This window comes from Natrix helvetica, assembly GCF_964273705.1.
Source record: "Natrix helvetica genome assembly, chromosome: Z".
Classification (NCBI taxonomy): domain Eukaryota; kingdom Metazoa; phylum Chordata; class Lepidosauria; order Squamata; family Natricidae; genus Natrix; species Natrix helvetica.
In genome coordinates this window covers 22,115,244-22,135,647 of record NC_138554.1, presented here as the reverse complement: position 1 = coordinate 22,135,647, position 20,404 = coordinate 22,115,244, and the positions used below count along the sequence as shown (strand labels likewise).

The following is a 20,404-nucleotide window of genomic DNA, read 5'->3' as shown; positions in this document are numbered from 1 at the left end:
CTTGCAGACAGCTGTTCATTTGCATAAATTTAGAGGGTTTTTGAAGCTAAAGGATGCAAATGACCAGCTATCTGCAAGGAATATAAATCCTTCCATTCCCCATCATCCAGAGAGAACTGAAGAAGCTTCCTGTATGAGAAACGAAACGCCTTCATCAGAAAAAACAAGAAAGTCCAGTTGATTCCTGAAAAAGCACTTTCGGGATAACCATGACCTGGATGACTGAGAATCTCTACAGACATCTTAGTTTACAATCAGAGATTTAAAATTGAGGAAGTTGCCCCAATGACACCAGGGAATTGGAAAAAAATGTTTAATTATGAGAGACAACACTAGAGAAATAGTTGTCCATACACACAGCGTAGAAGAAAGGAAAATACAACAAAAAACAGGCCCACTGTTTTGACAGCAAAACTCCTTTTAGCAAAAAATCTGAAACATCACAGAGAAAGGAGGGGAAATATAGGATAAGAGACAACATTTCTACTACAGAGTAACCATCATTGGGAAACCAGTGGGGGGCCTGGGTGGGTGGGCTGATGGTATGTTTAGAAAAGGAAGGAACTGGGACAAATGGAAAGGGAGGGGGGGAATACAGATTTTGGCCATAAAATATAAACAGGCTATGCTGCTAAAGGAGCCTCTCCGGCCAGCGAGTTGCCCCTGCCTCCACAAAACCCCCTCAAGGCTGGTTCAAGGGCTGGGCTACCAGAAGTCTCGGCGATGATAGGAGTCAGGATCGCAGTACTTGGTCACAACGACCCGGTTTGCGAACTTGCGTCCAGTGAGGCCTTGCATGGCCTTCTGACAGTCAAAGACAGATGTGAACTCCACAAATATCTACAAGAAGAGTGAGGGGACAAAAGAGAAAACAATTAGTGGTACATTTTAAAAAATTGACAATTAAAGGATTCAAATCTGGCCCAGATCATACATATAAGGATTTGACTAGGAAAATAAATTGTAGCAACTGTACTTTTATTGTAATCTGATTCTCATGTTTCTTCCATGCATCCAGTCTAATTTTCTTACCATACTAAGTTTGTAGCTAGCTGCCTTTATGAACTGATCACAATCTTACTAATCTTAAAGCTACCCAGTTTTACGCTGGCTGATTTAAAACAAACGGCACTTAGCCAATCCTTAATAACTAAACAGGTTTCTGATTTGTTTAGTACTTGCATGTAAGATCACCAGGGAATACCCAGTGTGCAAATGTCTGTGACGATCCAATATAACTGATGAAGCTTTCAGGATAGGAAGTGAAATGTCTTATTTTTCCTCAAAAAATCATTCCAGTTGTCTTTTCCCAAATAAAAACCATTTTTGATACCCAGACTGCAACCAAATGGCTTACTTAACAAAACCCCTACTGCCTTTTCAATTTACTTTATAGAAATGGGATACCAGAAGGTTCTGCAAAGGCAAAAAACATAAAACTATTCTTGGACACACTTTTCATGAAATCCTGATTTGGATTCCCATGATTCAATCTCTTCATTCCGTAGTAGATAGGTTTGTGCTTTAGAGCAGAGCCATCTGATTGAACCCTTCTATGTCCCATGTATACCTTAGAGCTTATGGAGCCAAATAAGAACAGAAGCATTCTATGTTAAGAAAACAATAGCCATCCCGCCAACTCTACAACCATTAAGTACCTTTCCACAGCCAGGAACCTCAACTCCATCAACAGGCCGGGGGATTTCAATGGATTTGACAACACCATACTTGCTACACTCATCACGGACATCCTCAACAATCTCTTCATATTCCTCATCATCCAGGAGTTCCTCAGGTAATACCATATTCATGAGGCACAGCACCTCAGTTGGATGACCACCCATCTGTACTTGTGAACTCATTAGACCCGGTACCTGTAGGGTCACTGGGGTCTGGTTTATTGTACTCTGGGGAGGGGGGGGGGCAGTAAGAGAGGAGAGAGAAAGCCACAGACAGAAGAATTAAGTTGTGTAACTATTTAAACTGTCATTTCCAAACATGCACCAAAATCCTGTATTTGTTTCTTTACAAGCTTTGATTTTATTTTCTGGAAGAATTCAGAGTATCTGTTTCTTCAATCTCAAACATATCAAACAGCTACTATTAATCCAATTTATAACCAAATCCCAAAATCTGAAATTCTGGAAAGTGATACTTCTCTGTCAACGAAATAACCAGTTTATGGTTTCTTATGACTGGTAGAAATAAGCAAAGCAAGAATAATAATTTCTGATTCTCAAAAATGTAATAACTTTTGGATATATACTGTAATTCACCGGGTACTAATACTGGTTACTTTGGAAACTGTTTTTTTAGTTCACCAGCATGATGGCCTATTCTTCTAATATATGGCTTCAATGCATCAGCTGATCATGCCAGCGCCTATATCTTTATAAAGACACTATTTTTACAGGTATGGTTTCAAATTATCCTGGGTCAATGTGCATATCCGGCTAAATAGGTTTAATATACAAATAAGAATTGGATTCAGAAATAAATGTGATGCAAACATTTTATTATTACAGCTCCCATGTACAGACGTACAGAAAATAAAGTCTATGCACTAGAGACCTTTATGAAAACTAAAAAGGCCGTTCACCATCTGAACAAAAGTCTTTTAGAATATCATGAAGCTTCCTGGAATACTTAATTAGAAATTGGTGGCAGCAGCTGAAGGGAGGGAGTGAAAGTGCTGGAAAGACAATGGGGACAGTCAAGCCAGCAGACAGCTGCACTGGGAGCTTCTGGGAAGAGGAGAGAAAGAAGGCAACACACACCAACCTTGTCTATCTCATTTGGATTCTGTTTCATCTGAAACCCAGAGCCAGTAAAGATGTTTTGATATTGCCAAGCCAAAGGTGACATGAAACAATCACAGCTGTTCCAAATTTGAAAATTTTTTCCTACTTCATGCACTTATTTCCAGGATAACCTAAAAGGCTTGGGAACCTTGTTTGGCCTGAAATTGCTTCTCTCTCGTTAAGCAAGGCAAGACATGAGTAGTTCCCTTATGCCTTCAACCCTTAGCATTTGATAGTAGTAAGACCAATCTTCTAACTTTCAGAAACCAAACCTGAAAAATACACTCTGGAAAGGTTCTTCCTTGGTACCATTTCTCCCTCATCCCAATCCCTTTCCTTCCTCACCAGAGTAGCATTCTTGGCTCCCACGCTGGCTCTCTGCACCAAAAGCTTCTTGTCACCCAATTGCATGCCGTTCAACCCCGCGATGGCCTGCGAGGGCAAAACAAATGTGAATCCAGACACTTCAAAATGTGAGCCTCTGAGGCCACCAACCATACACCCCTCTGCCCCAGGCTCTAAAACATCCACACATTCATACACAAAAAGTAGCTTCTTTTACGCCCCCTCCCCACCAGAATCCTACCTGGACTGCCCTGCTCTTGGTTTTAATACCACATTTAGTTATTTACCTGCCGGGCCTCAAAATCAGCATGTTTTTAAAAAATAGATCTTGTTGGAAGGGATTAAGATGAATCAACAAGACTGTCTGCATGAAGGAGAAGAGCAAAGGTGAGTTCAGCCTCAGCCAAATGTTGCCAACAAAGACAGAAAATTCTAAAAGGATGCAGATGAGACCACATATTTTTCAGAATGAGAATTCCACTGATTTGAAGTTGTCATGCTTTGGGAGTTTACATCTTACCAGTCCAGCCCCAATAAAGAATTTAATATCGTGTTTTACAATATTGAGAATTCGGTTTCCACACAGATCAATTTCAGAAGCAAGATTATGAGGCCAAATAATTTCCCAGCTACAATATAGAAACAGAGTTAAGTTATCAATTAAATAAAAAGCTGGCAAGCAAATTTACTAATCCTTTTCCGCACAGAAGAATCCAGTGAATGAAGGGCTGATTCAGCCAGGGATGGAGCAAACTATATATGAAATTACAACTTGGCCAAAATAATTCAGGTTATGATCTAGAACTTGCATTCATAACTGTATAACTTTAAAATATACACATGGGCATAAATTTTCAGCATCTGATTTTCTCAGAGGCAATTTTTTTTAGAGAAAGTAAGAGTATAAGACACAGAATCAAATGGGGGGAGAGGACAGTTTAAAAAATGGTTATTATACCAATGTTACAATTATATACTTGTCTAGTTAGAAAGTAATTTTCATTTATTCAGATGACATAATCCTACTCTTCTTTCCTTTAATGGCGCTTGGCCAGAATTGTCCCTTTTCCCAAAAAACGCTAAGTATAGCATTGTCTCAACATTTTATCTGCATTTAGGTCTTCTTGGAGCACACAACATCTTTCAGCATCTAATTTGTAAAGCATATATAAATTAGAAGCTATATAAACAGCAGAAGGGAACGGGTTGATGCAACAGTTTCCAATTAGATGTAGAAAACCTCATTTAAAATCTCAGACAAGCAGACAACTCAATAAACACTTCTTAAAACTGTATGGGCAAAATGAATGTTGTAACTTGAGCTATACATTTAAAAATATGTGGAGTTTATAAAAAGTCTAATTCTCCTGAAGTATCAAGTATCTATCAGGTTCTCTATTAGGTTAGCTAAAAATAAACTTTATTTAATAGAGTTTCTCAGATACTTGCTCCTTCAGAGGATTTCTTGAAGAGTCAAATTGGGATTATTGGTAGCATTTGATTTAATGTAAATGTAACTGAAATTACATTAGAAAATGTTCTCCATGTAATCAATAATGTCTTTTTATTGCATTACAAATAGCAATCTGATGGCAACCTTAGAATGATCCATATGCTACATCTATGGCTTTCTTGGGCTCAATGTCTCTGTAGAATTATTTTTACAATTATGGCATTTATCTTAATATCTAACCAAAAGTAAATTACCTGAAGTTCAAGCAAGCTGTACTGCTTCCTAATATAATATAAAATATTATATATGTAAAATTTAAATTTTAAAAAAATCAGAAAATCCTGTTAGCCTTTTCAAAGCCTGCAATTTGTGGGATATCACTGGGCTGAACACTTTCACTCCTCCAGTATTAATACAGGAGTTCACAACCTGGGGTGTGAGATGATATTCCAGGGGGTGGGAAAACTTGGGTTAAGAAGTTTCAAAATTATAGTGTATATGAATAATTATATGCAAATTATATGCATATAATTATTTTTGTAATGGGTGTGAGAATATATCAGAAGTGTTCTAGGGGTGTGAGGTATAAAAAAGGTTGGGAACCCGTGTATTAATACATGGATGATATTCAGTTGTGCATCTCAACAAAGCAAGCTATGTTATCCTGGTGTCTGGAGGCTCTGGGGAGGAACATGTCAAATTCAATCCTATCAAGAGTAGCTGTAGCTATTTGGACTCTCCCAGTTCCAGGGATCTTTGATTCTGAATGGGATCAAACTATCCCTTTGTGGATTGGTGCACAATATGGGGGTCTTCCTGGACTTGCAATTCCTGTTCAAGGAGCAGGTAGCCACTGTAAGCAGGAAGTTTTGGTTGGGAGGCACCTGTTTCCAAATCATGAGGCTCTCCTCACAGTCATGCACGCCTTGACTATCTAGTGAACAGATTATTACAATCTGCACTATACGAGGCTGCGCTTAATGATTAATCAGAAGCTACAATTGGTCCACTTTGCAGTGACATAAGCCACAATGGGCGAACATTATGCCCCTGTAACAAATCCCTTTGCTTTATGAGCTGGACTGATTATCAGTAAACTCCCTGGTACAATTCAAGATGCTAGTTATTAACCATAAAGCCCCACATGGCATAGGTTGTATTCGAGGGGCCATCCATCTCTTACAGCGTCTACTTGTTCTCTATAATCAGATTTGGCTTGCTTTGGGTTCCACTGATCAAGCAATGTTATCTTGCAGGAAATGAACTTTCAGTTACTGAACCTACCCTTTAGAACAGGATCCACCAGAGATTCATACAGCTTTCACCTGACCCACCTTCAAGTGAACTCTAAAATCTTGGCTCTTTTCCCAGGTTAGGGTGTTTGACAGGCCCCTTTGGCCTGGGAATAACACAGGAAATGTCTTTTGTATGCTTTCTTGGGGCTACTGTTACTCTTTTTATAATATTGTTGTCTTCTTAATCTATGAAACCATTTTGGAGGTTGGTGGTCTAGGAGGTTAGAGAGGTAAATATCCATCGTTCTCAGATTTACAATCTGATTTTGGATCTCATCCAAGATTTTAGCTTTTGCTAAAAACTCATAGCTTTCTCCTTGATGCAGAGAGACCAAAAGAGGGGAAGGGAGAGCATGGGAAAACACACACTTCCCAAGTAGCATGTGGGAAGAAAGACTGCATGGGACAGGAAGCAGGTGTGGGGGAGGATATATTAAAAAAAACATGTATCCATATATACTAACAATGGCACTCAATTACAAAGAAACACATGCATAACCCTGACGGAGATCAACCCAAAAACAAGAGCTTATGCTCTGCATGCAAAGTTACCACCGACACGCTCTGAACCTTACTGGGAATTGTGGGGTGTTTCCTCTCCACTACAGGTCCCCCCTCTCCAACAAGCCAAGGGGAATCTGGGGTGCTTTTCCTTTGTTTTATTGTTAAACTATAAATGTCAATACTTGCATTTTACAACTCCCACTGGAGTTAGCAAGCATCTCTGCTGGTTACGGGCCTGTTCCTCCTCCCCCCGCTGTAACACAAAGCTCAGCGGGAGAAAGGAAACATAGTTATTAGGGGTCCAGAACAGAGAATTTACTGGGGGTAGGGAAATGGGTGAAATGCACTACGGACCCGGCTCTTCCCTGACTGGTGAGGGGAGGGCTTCTTACCGGCTCTCGGTCGGGCACGGCGGCCAGGGTCTTCGCAAAAAGGCCGAAGCCTTCTCCGACTAACATTCGGGGAGAGTTGTTGTTTTTTTGGGGGGAACAAAAAGCAGAAGTGATCAGAACACTAACTCGATGGTGTCTGCCGCTAAGTCAGCAGCTGTGCTGTAAAGGAGAGAAAAGCTGGCACCCCCTAGAGGGGAGGAGGAGAGAAAAAAACACCCCACCTGCTCAAAGGACAAAGAACCCCCCTCATCCCACGGGAAGATCGGCGGGCCGCTGCAGAGCAAAAATGAAAAGAGGATGAACAAGGGAGGCTGGCCTTACCTGGTCTGTGACATTGATGTCCACATATTCACAGAAGGCATAACCTTTTGACAGGCCAGTGGCACTGTCCTTCACCAGGTTGAAAGCCTTCAGTGGCCCAAAGGAAGTGAGCAACTCCTTGACCTGGTGGAGAAGGAAGAACCAATGTCAACGATTGTCATCATACCAATTAATCGCCAAATCTTCATAGTAGCATGGTATTGTGAAGAATTAAATTAGTCTTTAAAGACTGATTTGGCTTTTGTAAGGTTATAAAAATTAGTAAATACTTCAGAAGGATTTCCCATAAAATGCTGGATCAAACTGGCTATTAACTGGCTTTAACAAAGAATTACAGTGAGTACGAAACATGTCCCAGCTGGTTAAAAATTAAGAATGGAGAATGAAACGCTTGCCCACGTTATCCTGAATCGTGCCATATTCCAAGACTGACCTGATCATCATTAAGATAGTTTGGCAGACCCCCAATGAACAGTTTATGAGCAGAATCTGGGACCACTGTGGAAACGACACCTATAAGAAGGAAGCGGGTTGACATGGCAGGAAAATATATGAAATTATCCATATGCTGCATACAACATTGCTAAATTTTCCTCTCTTTGTATATTATATAATCATCACTTTTAATTCACCAAAAGTCTGATAAACCCACCTGGCACATAAACTGATGGGTTTTCAGACATGCCAGGAAGTGGTTGATAATCATGGGGGCGTCTGATTTTCAGTGACTGTCCCTGGAAAATGATCCCATCAAAAGCCATGGCCTGTGTAGTTTCATCCACAGAACGGAACTGGAGCAGAGAAAAGGGAGGGGTTAGAGAGAGAATGGGGAAAATCAGTGTCATTGTCTCTTATAGAATATATGGCTAGTAGTATAAATCTTATAGTATAAAGAATATATGGCTACTAAGGATCAAGAAGCAATAGGCATCTCTAATTAAATGAGGTCAGATGATCAGTGTCCAATTATGAAAACAGTAGACTCTTCACAGTTCAATGTATATGTCAGCGATGGCGAACCTTTTTTGGCTCGCGTGCCACAAGGGGGGGGAGCGCAGGGGGGTCGTGTGCGGGCGTGCAGCACCCATAATGCAACGTGTGACCCCCCCAGTGCGCATGCGCGCACACGCACGACCCCCCCCCCAATTTTTACATGCTTTTTTCGCCCTCCCCAGGCTCCAGAGGCTTTATAGGAGCCTGGGGAGGGCGAAAAGAGCCTCCCCCGCCCCCCCGGAGGCTTCAGGGACCGGGTTGCTCAGAGGGTGGTTTTAAGCACTCCGAAGGCATCAGGGAAGCCTCCGGACGGTCCCTGAAGCCTTCGGAACGCTTAAAACCACCCTCCGAGAAACCCAGAAGTCATTTCCGGTTTGCTCGGAGGGTGGTTTTAAGCGTTCCGAAGGCTTCAGGGAAGCCTCCGGATGGTCCCTGAAGCCTCCGGGGGGGGGGGGGGGCTCTTTTCGCCCTCCCCAGGCTCCTATAAAGCCTCTGGAGCCTGGGGAAGGCGAAAAATAGCTTTTAGAAAGGTGAACTCAGCTGGCCAGCGCGCGCATGCGCGCTAGCCAGCTGACGGCAGCGCCTCGCGTGCCCTGACAAATGGCTCCGCATGCCACTGGTTCGCAATCACTGGTATATGTCTTACAAAATTTATAAGAAATGAAATTCTCACCAATAATCTTCCAGATTCTAGAATACTTAGAACAAGGAAGCCATTATTTTGTACACCCAAGGAGACATGCCCTAAGCTGAAGTGGAGATTTATGCATTTATCCACAAAGCATTTAGAGTAGATAAAATACAAAAAAAAATGAAGTTAGATGTCAAAGAAGCTCAAGAAACTCAGTCAGATGGAATTTAAGCCTCACATAACCACTACTTGTTTGTTCAATGTTTTAAATGCATTCAGCAAAGAGTAGCATCAGCAAGATTAGAATAATTAAATGAAACAAGTTTGCAGCACAATTGGAGTGCTCAAATTAGTCCCAAATTCTAGAAAATAATGCTGTTAAAAGAATTTGACAACTGAACAAATAAGCAAGGCACTATTATTTCTAGAATGTCCTGCATCCAATAAAGTTCAATCCCTCTATCTCCTGGCTTTTCTATTTCATATATTGGAAAAGAATGAGTATATTTCCATCTGTTTTTTCAGTATTTGCATAAATTACTATTTTAAATGTTTCCTCTCCTGCTATCACATTACTCTATGGAAATCTTTTCTAAAAATTGAATTTAGCCTTTGAATTAAATTTATTAACCTGTAGCAGGGTGGATTAACCTTACACCATCAACCTCACAGTTCTTGCCTAAGATCATAATAAAACAAACAAAAAGTGAGTAATAGCAATAGCAGACTTATATACCGCTTCACAGTGCTTTTACAGCCCTCTCTAGCAGTTTACAGAGTCAGCATATTGCCCCCAACAATCTGGGTCCTCATTTTACCCACCTCGGAAGGATGGAAAGCTGAGTCAGCCTTAGCTTGGTGAGATTTGAACTGCCAAATTGCAGACAGCTTGCAGTCAGCAGAAGTAGCCTGCAGTACTGCACTCTAACCAATGCAACAGTATGGTTCATATAACTCTTATACAGCCTCATACACAGCCAAGCTTTAGAATTCACGAACATGAGTTACAACTATGTTATATTTTGAACATTTAATAAGTCTACATGGAAGAAATAATATTACGTATTTCCTTTGATTTCTCCAGAATCATAATCATGCGAGTAAATCAGTGGTGTTTTAAATCTGTCCTGAGTCACTATAAACTCACCTCCAGAAAAGCGAAGTTTTTATCCTGGTTAATTTGCACAGCCAAGACAGGATTACCGGGAGCCTGAGTAAGGCCACCAAGGCGCATCTGGGCATTGAAGAAATCCATCATTGCTTCCTATTGAAATCATAGAAAGAGATGCAAAGAATAGATGTATGATACAAGCTGGAATGGCAGCCTGGACCACAAATAGATTACAAAACAACATTTCCTACTTGCCTGCTATGATGGTAGCAAACTGTGAAGCTATGAGGATTGCAGTCCCATACAATATTCACTTAAAGAGAAATGGAAAACTCTTTGGTCTTTTTTTTCTTTTTGGTAGGGATAATTAAGTAACAAGCAACCATATTTATTTCTCTGATCATTTAGGTTTTAATACATCTCTCTCTATTAGATATAAGCACCACTGAACTACAGTCAGGACTGCAAATAAATATGCTGTCCAGGGTCTAGTGAAGTAGCAGTCACAACAAATTTAATGAAATGAAATAATAACATCCCATTCCCATATCTGAATGTCTAAATCAGAATTCACCGCTTCAGGCCAACAATGTTGATCAAATGTAAATATCAATTTTAGAAGACAAATTTAGAAGATGAGCAACTCACTGACTCAATGTAGTCACTTTGGCTCATAAAGAAAAGCAAGAAATGATTTTTGAAAACAGCATCCTCTTATCTGTATCACATAGAGAAAAAGTTGAGCTGCTTTTTCTGTATAGTCAGCACAGCTTCAAGAAATCATTTAACCAATTTTGGTCCTAGCTCTAAGGATGGATATGTCTCTATGGAAAGCAGTAACCCCAAATCAAACATTTTTCTTTTTAAAGACAAACACTAAAATGTGTGGGGAGAAGACATGATCTGATAGGAAGGAATATTTAGAATATCATTTCAGTCTAGGGTACAATTCCCATCAGTGTATCTAGAAGCTACCAGTTCAGGTAGGGAAAGCAAAATTTCATTTCATGCAATTCATTGATGAAAAACACCACAGACAGTACTCCAAAAGTTTGTAATTATGAAATACAAGTCATTAAGATGCCAAGTCATAATAGGTTTGAGCATGGCTGTATTTAAAGAGGTTCAGTTGGCTCTCCCCACTTAAACTTCCAGTATTCCCTTTGCAATCCCTCAAATTCAATGGCAAAATGTCAAATATGTACTTTTGATCCATAAATAGCAAAATAAGACGAAGTGGTGGAATTCCTCTGTAGTGAGGCATTCCCATTTCCATTCTTACCCCATCTCTTTAAAAATAAAAAAGAAGAAACAAATATTAAACCGGGATGCTTTTCGCTGGTGGTGTCACTGAAATTGAGCACTTTTGCAGCCAAGTTTAAAGGCTGAGCAGAGGTAACAGAATGAGCTAACAAGTACCTCAGTGATTCCAAAAGGGATATTGCCAACATAGAGACGTCGAGCTTGTCGCGTCATTTGACTGCCGACTACAGGCACAGGTGTAGGTGTTACTGCCAGCCCATCTGGAGTCATGGTTGGTAGTAGGGCTGTAGCTGGAATTTGTCCCGCAGCTAGAAATGGAAAAAAAAAAGTATACTGAAAGTTACCAGCTCTGATTCTCCTGACAAAAACATTATATATTGGGAAAGTCTTGATATAAATACACAGGATTCAGGATGTGCAAAATATTCCATTATGAAACATGCCAATCCCGAACAGCCCCATTTTTTGTGTTACAGAAGTGGCTTAAAAAAGACATTCAGAATAGCTTATTCTGCAGTAAGAACATTTTGAAGAGCCCTAAACAATCTGTGGCAACAATGAGAATTAAGGTGTTATTAAAACGGATATGGAATGGTGAAGAAGAGAACTAGCAATCCAAATACTTTTCAAAAAACATAAAAGTGTTAATTTTGTTATTCCGTTAGTAAAAAATAACTAGCTATTCATCAGCAAAGATCACAGCTATCTTTTTCCATTATGCACAGTAAACCATCAGCCCAAAATGAACTAGATATAGGAAAAACGTTCCCAAGTTGAAACAGAACTTTCTGACCACAACATGGATGTTATACAACTGTTATAAGGTCAAATTGGGGAACTCCTAGGCTGAGCCATTTTAGCAGCATTTCTGCCTTTAAAACCATGTGTTTATTTATTTACTTGATTTTTATCTTTATACCTTTATAAGAAACTGAAGGCAGCCAACATACCGTATTTTTCCGAGTATAAGACACACCTTTCCCCCCCTCCACCAAAAAGGGTGAAAATCTGGGTGCGTCTTATACACTGAATATAGCATTTTTGGCCTCCTGAAATCCAATCACACACATCTCATTTTTCGCAAAAATGGAGATGCAGAGGCTTTGTGAGGCCTGTACAATAATCCTAGAGGCTGGTGAGGGGAAAAACGAGCAAAAAATGGCTCTTTTTTCGCAACTAACAAGGCATGCAAAGAGTTTGGGGGGCCTGTAGAGTGCTCCTGGGGTCTAGGGAGGGCAAAACGAGTGAAAATGGTGCCATTTATCATAAAAATTGGGGTGTTTTTGCCCTCCCAAGCCCCCAGGTGCATTCTGCAGGCCTTTCAAACTCTCTGCACACCCCATTTTTTGCTCATTTCTGCACTCCCCAACCCTCAGGAGCACTCTACAGGCCTCCCAAACTCTCTGCATGCTCCATTTTTGTGAAAAACAGGCCCATTTTTTTAAAAAATGGGCCCTGTTTTCACCTTCCAAACCCCATATGCATCACGTTTTTGCCCTCCACAGCCCCCAGGATCACTTTTCAGGCCTCCCAAATTCTCTGCATGCAAAGGGTTTGGGAGGCCTGCAGAGTGCTCCTGGGGGCTGTGGAGGGCAAAAACTTTTTTTAAAATTCACCTCTTCAAAATCTTGGTGCGTCTTATAGTCCAAAAAATACGGCAGTCGATATTTCTTCCTCCTATTTTCCCAACAACTCTGTGAGGTGAGTTGGGTTGAGAGAGAATGATCCAAAATCACCCAGCCAGCTTTCATGCCTAAGTTAGGACTAAAAACTCAAAGAGTTTCCTATTTCCAGGCCAGCACCTTAACCATTATATCACACTTGTTCATTCATGCTCACTGCCTCTCCCTTCTAAGCAACATAGCTACAAAACTGCCAGTGTGTGGTTTAAGATTAACATTACACTGCTGCTGAAAAAACAGCAGCCAAAAATAAATATGGATTTGGTCTATGATTAGTAAAACCTAAATGTTTTGTCTCATAAACCACAGAACCACTTCTAGGCCATACTCTGTGATTAATAAAATTACAGAAGTAGCGGTTAAAAATGTGCTTATTCTTAAATCACGTTATCGCTATGACTTTCAGAAGTAGCAGATATGCCTTCAATTGACATTTAATTGACATACCATTTTAGCTCTTATGCACTCTTGTGGCATATAGGTACATTTCAGAAATGATCTATTACACATGATTGTTCACCCAGGCAAGAACAACTGATGTCCTTTCCCTTTTTCCCATCCAGGTTTGCTTACCATCTCTGTTCTTCTGTTTTATACTGTTTCAGTATTTCTAGTTTTTAAATCTTTTTAACAATTTACAAACCATACAGAGTTGCTGATAGCCAGCAGCTTGTCAATGTAATAAATTATTTACCCTCCCCCCCATTTTAAATTCTCATTATGGTATTTTTATGTATGGTTTGTAATATGATGGAAGGGCCATAACTATAATCATTGTGACTCAAGGCACAAAAATCCAAAGACTAGTAAAAAGAATGTGAGATGGAAAATCTTTACCCACCAATAAAAGTTACAATATATTGATAGTCAAATCCATGGATGTTAACTCAACAGCAAGCCTTACAGAGACTGGTGAGACATGTTTTGAGGAGACATAGATGAGACACAAGGGGAGGCCACTCAAGGTGCATGTGCAATGAACCAACTGGTGAGTAGGCCTATTTATACTCTCTATTACTGACCTGCTCATGGTTCAAATTGCCATGGAAGGGACAGAGAGAGAGAGAGATCACAACTGCTCACTTTAGAAGATTTTTTTAAATTATTCAAGTTGCCTATCCCTGTTGTAAAGCTGAGTGAATCAAGATGACTTAAACAAAGAAGAGCCTACCCTGCATGGCTTTATACTGCATGGGTGTAATGTGCTCAAAACCTGGAGGAGGGACATCCCAATACTTGCGGATTTTCTTCTTCTTCTCATGCCGAGGAGAACGACTGTAGTAGGGTGCAAGAATAAAAGGTTAGTTGGAAGAAAGAAAAAAACCATATTTAATTTACTGCAATCTTAAAATTAAAATGAATTCCTACTGAAGTTTATGTTTATTCCCGTTGGGATATTTCTTAATATCCAGGGTCAATGTTTATAATGCAATAATCTCTACAATGAATTCTGATTCCTGCATTGCTTCCCTTAATTTTAGGGTTGTTTTTTTTAGTGAAGCCTCCTATGGCTTTTAGTTGCCCCTGCCAGCACCAGGAAGAACTGGCAATACTCACGTTAGAGGACCTGACAGGCTCAGAGGAGATCTGAAAAACAAAAACAAAATGGGTTTTTGTCCTTTCCTATTTAAAGCAGAAAAACATTCATAGATTTTTTATAACAAATATTAATTCAATAACTGTCAATCTTGCATCCATGAGCAGAGGTGCAACCTAGGTAGGCAAATGAGCAGTCTAAACCACGGCAGCGCAGTGGCTAGAGTGCAGTACTGCAGGCTACTTCTGCTGACTGCCTGCTGTTTGCAATTTGGCAGTTCAAATCTCACTGGCTCAAGGTTGACTCAGCCTTCCATCCTTCCAAGATGGGTAAAATGAGGATCCAGATTGGGGGCAATATGCTGGCTATGTAAACCGCTTAGATAGGGCTGTAAAGTGGTACATAAGTCTAAGTACTATTGCTAAGAAAAAAAAATTCCAGAAAGAACCTTATTCATTTATTATTGTGGCATATTATATTTCTAACTGGGTTTAAAAAGTGCCCAGGCACAAATACCTAGGTCATGTGTATTCATCACTAAGGACATTGGATGCCAGATATTAATCAGTAAGGAAAAGAGTGTTATTAATAATCAAACCGCAGTGACACAGTGGTTAGAATGCAGTACTGCAGGCTAATTTTGCTGCCTGTCAGCTGTTTGCAATTTGGCAGATCAAATCTCTTCAGGTTCAAGATTTTTTTTAAATGGTTTATTGCAAAGTTTTTAACATATTTTATTAACAAAGTGTTGTCCGAATCCTTTCTTGTACATCATCTCATATACACAATACATTTTACATCATCTTTCCAATTTTAGCCATTATTCTCTTTCCATATTTTTTATCTTAAACTTTTCAATACATAAATATCACTAATTGCCCTTAATTTCTAATCTCTTACAATAACATCAACTCCATCACTAAATATGTTTTTCAAATTCCCCATTCCACTCTTTAACATTTCATCTTCGTCTCTTAATTTAAATTGTCTTAAAAGTTAAATCAAATTGCCATTTCACATTTCATGTGTTGGTCAGTTTTGCTGTAAGCAACATGCATCATCAAATTCAATTTTAACATTAAAAAAACCTTAATTAATTATCCACCATTAATAATGTTGGTATAATTCCCTTATATCTTAATTAACTATCCACCATTAATAATATTAATACAATTCCCTTTAATCTACTAATATGTACCTTATTTCCCTTTTTCCTCCTTAACCATTTTCTCTTGGTCTCCCAAAGATTCCACTTCTTATTAATTTTCTCCTTTTATCCCATTCTCCTAACCTTTTTTTTTCTTTTTATAATTATTGTATCTTTTCTTCTGAATCCTTTTTTTCACTTTTAATTTTATTGTTTGAATAGTTTTCCCCAGGAAATTTAGTTTTCAGATAAATCACTATTCTGCATAATTCTAAATGGCAAAAGATTCTATGTGTCTGAGGTTTTGCCTAAGATTCTCTACTCAGTATAAAAAGATCTTGTTGAGGATCCATACCTGCGCCTCCTGCGATCTCGTGAAACACTGCGCTGATCCCTGTTGCGCCTGTCACGGCTACGACTGCGACGTTTCCTGTCACGACTCCGTGAACGACTGTGGCTGCGTTTACGATGACGATTCTCTTTATCCCGTTCTAAAGGCAACAGGATAGAACACAGTGAGCTATCCAGCTGTTGCTTCAGAACAGAGAACCTATCTCTTTTTGCCACAGACCATTTCATTTCCCTAAAACAGTGAGCTGGTGTTTTTTTGGCTTTCAAAGGAGAACATTGAAGAAAATAAACATTGCCAAGAAGAAACTGATATACCATGATTGGATCATGTCTGTTGGATAACCATCTGGAATTATCTTATTTGCCCCTGGAAAATGGCAACAATAAATAGATCAAAAGGGAGAAATAGAGACAAGATATTTGTTTTAGAATTTCTCAACAGTAAAAAGGCAATTATCTTAAAGTTTTATCTCCAAATCTAGCAAGCAGAATGTTTCTATAGTCCAATTTGGAAACCCTTGATAAAAACCTTGAGACACACAACATTATTTTCTATGAGATTTTTATAGCAAATTCCCAAGAAGCAAAAAATGAGATAACCTAAATAAAATATGATGTCAACAATTTGATTAATTTCTTTAAAAGTCAAAACCAAGTAGTTTTTTGTTTTCTATTTTAAAAACACTGAGGAAAATCTAGGAGACCTAATAATTCTGCCAGATTTTTGAAACTTCTAGATATGTACATTTTGTTAAAAAACAAAGTAAAACATGAGGGAAAATGTATCAAATGATATGATGTATGCTTCTAAAATACAGCAACAGCTATAATTGCAAGAATGCAGGATCTTATTTTGACAAAACTAACACTGCATTCCAATAGTCTGGAACTACTACGAGACCTATAATAGGAGTAATATGGAATAGAATCAGATACAAAACAATAGATCTTTAAACAAAGAACTCCAATTTTGGAGACTGATGCAGCTGTGCTGGACATACATAATGTTTTAGAACAAGAACAAAATGTTATTTGTGTGGTCAATGAGACTGTTTTAAGATTCATTGGTAACAGGCATACAGTACAGAAATTTCTATGTTGAAAACATTCATGCAAACCAGAAAGAATGGAAGTGAAAATAGGGAAGCTTCAATTTTAACTAAGGATCTATAACATCGTTTTTAAAGAACAATATGCCTTCTCTTCTATTTCTATATATTAGTCATATTATCCAAACTACCAGTAGGTCCAGTGTTATCATTAGACCTGCAGTACTAAACATTCTTATGCCTACCAAGAAAGCTTAAACAAAAACCCAGATTTCTTCCATTTGATATATTCAAGATATCCAATATAGACCCGTTTAAAAAGAAATGGAGTGAATTCTAAAAAAAACCATGGATGTTTGTATTTTCAGAAAGGGTGGCACTGATTTATTTCAAAGGAAATCCATTCTGGAGAGAAGGGAGGCAGCTCTGAATTATACTGTGGAACAGTAGAACATGAATAATTTGCACTTAGAGCTACAGCCTATCTTTTGCTTCAATGCTAGCAAACAGGCAGTGCATGATAATAACAAATTTGGCTTAGGAGTCTGAATTATTGTGATTCCCACCAAGTGGAAATAGGTATTGTCAGTAGGGAGTAATGTAGCCTAATCCAAATATTTTGATTGATACTGCTAAGATATTATGAAATGTTGTCTGAAAGAAGCATACACATATTGTATACAAGTAGTTTCAACTTACAACCATTCATTTAATGACCATTCCAAGTTTCATATGATCAATTTTCAATGGCATTGATGATTACAATGGCCATAAGTCGAAGTCTACTTGAATATGATGTGTATATCCTTCTTTCAGAAAACACTATATAATAATATCTTACAGTAGGCTTTCCTTGTATCAATCAAAATACTTGGATTAGGCTACAGTCAATGACCTTTGCATTGTCCTGGGGTAATGTGATCACCGTTTGTAACCTTCCCAGCTATCTTCCGACAAGCAAAATCAACAGGGAAAGTCAGAATCACTTCATGAGTGCAACTGCAGTGATACACTTAACTGTGGCAAAAAAGGCCATTAAATGAGGCAAAACTCATTTAATAACTGCTTTAAATGGAAATTTTGGGCTCAATTGTGGTCGTTACTTGAGAACTATCTGTATTGTACAATTTTTCTTAAGTTTAAACCTCTGGCATCTCCAACTCGGAGAAGGCACCCTCCCCCATCTGAAATCCCCTCAGAACTGCATTTATGGCATGTTGTGTAAATCAAGTCAGGTTGGAATTTATAAGCTGCGGCTAAGGAAACCACAGTTATTCAAATTGTAGTTAGGACAGCCCCAAGGTGATGATGGACATGAACTATCCAGTTTATCCCTGGTGCAAAAGCAGTTGTGCCAGGATAGATGCAGTCCCACACACTCAACCCTCAAATGTAGGCCTAGTAATGCTGCTAGTTCTCAACTTACAATCCAAAGATAGGGTCCATTTTTGTTTTAATGTTAATATTCTTCGTATAAAAGTGGAGAATTGGAAGAAGAGATTGGGCAACCCTTTTGTCTGAAATGGTACAGCTTCTACTTCAGCAGGGGGTTGGACTAGAAGACCTTCAAGGCCCCTTCCAATTCTGGGATCCCTCTGGGATCCTGCATTGAGTTTTGGTCACCACGATGTAAAAAAGATGTGGAGACTCTAGAAAAAGTGCATAGAAGAGCACAAAGATGATTGAGGGAATGGAGGCTAAAACATATGAAGAGCGGTTGCAGGAACTGAGTATGTCTGAAAAGAAGGACTAGAGGAGACATGATAGCAGTGTTCCAGTATCTGAGGGGTTTCCACAAAGAGGGAGTCAAGCTATTAGGACAAGAAGCAATGGGTGGAAACTAATCAAGGAGAGAAGCAACTAAGAACTAAGGAGAAATTTCCTGACAATTAGAACAATAAATCAGTGGAACAACTTGCCTCCAAAAGTTGTGAATGCCTCAATACTGGAAGTTTTTAAGAAGAGTTTGATCAACCATTTGTCTGTAATGGTGTAGGGTTTCCTGCCTAAGCAGGGGTTTGAACTAGAAGACCTCCAAGGTCCCTTCCAACTCTGTTATTCTATTCTATTCTAATTTGTATTCTATTGTACAGTTGAGCCGCCAGGCCACATGGCCTTAGTAACGCAGAGAAGCAGCTGCCCGCGGGCCTAGGAAGCCAGGCCACCACTTGCTTCCCTCTTACACCATGGCGCCCGAGGAAAGAGGCCGAGCAGATGTCGACCAATTTGCTGCTAACCCCGCACGCTCCGCGGATCGCCTTTCTTCCGCCCTTCCCAAGCGCCGGCCTTGACTACCCGCTCGGCTCCAGGAAGGGGAGGGGGCGCTCCACGTGCGTTCTCCAACTCTGGACACCCTCCCCCCCCCACACACTCCCGAAAAACTGAGGGCTTTCCCCACCACCACCTTTCCTTCCCCTCCTCCTCCTCCTCTCCGTTCCCCTTTTTAAACGTACGCCACCAACGGTCCCGGGGAGCGCGCGGCCTCGCCCCCCCCCCGCGAATCACCTCGCGCCAAATTAGGCGGAGGGAGGGGGGATAGTTAAAGAAGAGGCGGCGGCCGGGCGCACGAGGATACCCAACCCTTCTCTTAAATGGGGCCAGCCGATGGGCCGCGCCGAAAACCAGCGGTATGTGAAGAACGGATCGGCCGGCGGTGAAAAGGGGAGAGCCGCCGCCGCCGCTATACCTCGTACTTCTTTTTTTTTCTCCCTCTGCCGTTGAACCCGAGCGACTTGCTTGCCCCCGAACCACGCTTGCTTACCCTGTTTGTTTTCATTTAGCTGCCGCTCAAACTCGTCGAAGTCCGACATGGCTAAGGAGGAGGACGTCCCTCGATTCGGCCTAGCTACGGTTTCACGGTGTGGCGCCTGCCAGCCCAGGTCCTCCTCACACAGTAGGCCGCAACAGCGCCTTATCTGGGAGTTCGGCAACTTCCGGTGGCTGCTTCGGATGTGAACGGAAACTCTCGGCTATCTCCGGAATGCCTTTCGAGAAGCGACTGGCTTTCCCCGCTGTCTAGTCCCCTCCCACGAATCATCAGAAAAGCCCTCGGGGAAAGGCTGCCTCTCTAGGAAAGTTTCGGATTCCTACGGAAAGACTCGAATCCTCTTTGTAACGTCATTTCCTTCGTTTTAAACCTTTGCGTGCGCCCGACGCATGCTTTTGTATTCCCGCTTAAAACCAAAAAAATTAAAAAGCCATGGCTCGTTAAAAATAAAGTATTTCCGCCGGATGTTGCTCGAGTGCTTCCAGGGGATTTTTTTTTTTACAGTGCGCTTGTGCGGTGGCTGAGCTTACGTATCAGCGTACAAAATAGCGGAAGAGTGAGAGTCGAGTTTTTTTCCTCTCATTGTTTTCATTTGTGGAATATACTATAAACTCTGAATAATTTCACATGCTGGGCTTACATAGCACAGTGTCGTTAAAAAAAAGACGAAGATACCTAACGCTGCATGGATGCAGCTATATTTGCAGGCATATTAAATAACCTACGTTATATGATTTCCTCCCCTCCAAATTCGATGTGTGT

General features: G+C 40.2%; 1 protein-coding gene across 1 annotated transcript; it reads right to left on the bottom strand.

The window, feature by feature from the left end:
- Positions 1–299: 299 nt before the first annotated feature.
- U2AF2 (U2 small nuclear RNA auxiliary factor 2) lies at positions 300–19,974 on the bottom strand. The gene is made up of 12 exons (XM_081970941.1): positions 19,637–19,974; positions 15,831–15,966; positions 14,349–14,378; positions 13,963–14,066; positions 11,266–11,417; positions 9,883–9,999; positions 7,764–7,902; positions 7,545–7,624; positions 7,112–7,234; positions 3,147–3,233; positions 1,659–1,907; positions 300–840 (listed from the first exon to the last, which is right to left on the bottom strand). Exons 1-12 carry the CDS (start codon positions 19,683–19,685, stop codon positions 706–708), a joined length of 1,401 nt encoding a protein of 466 aa, XP_081827067.1. The 5' UTR covers positions 19,686–19,974; the 3' UTR covers positions 300–705.
- Positions 19,975–20,404: the final 430 nt, after the last annotated feature.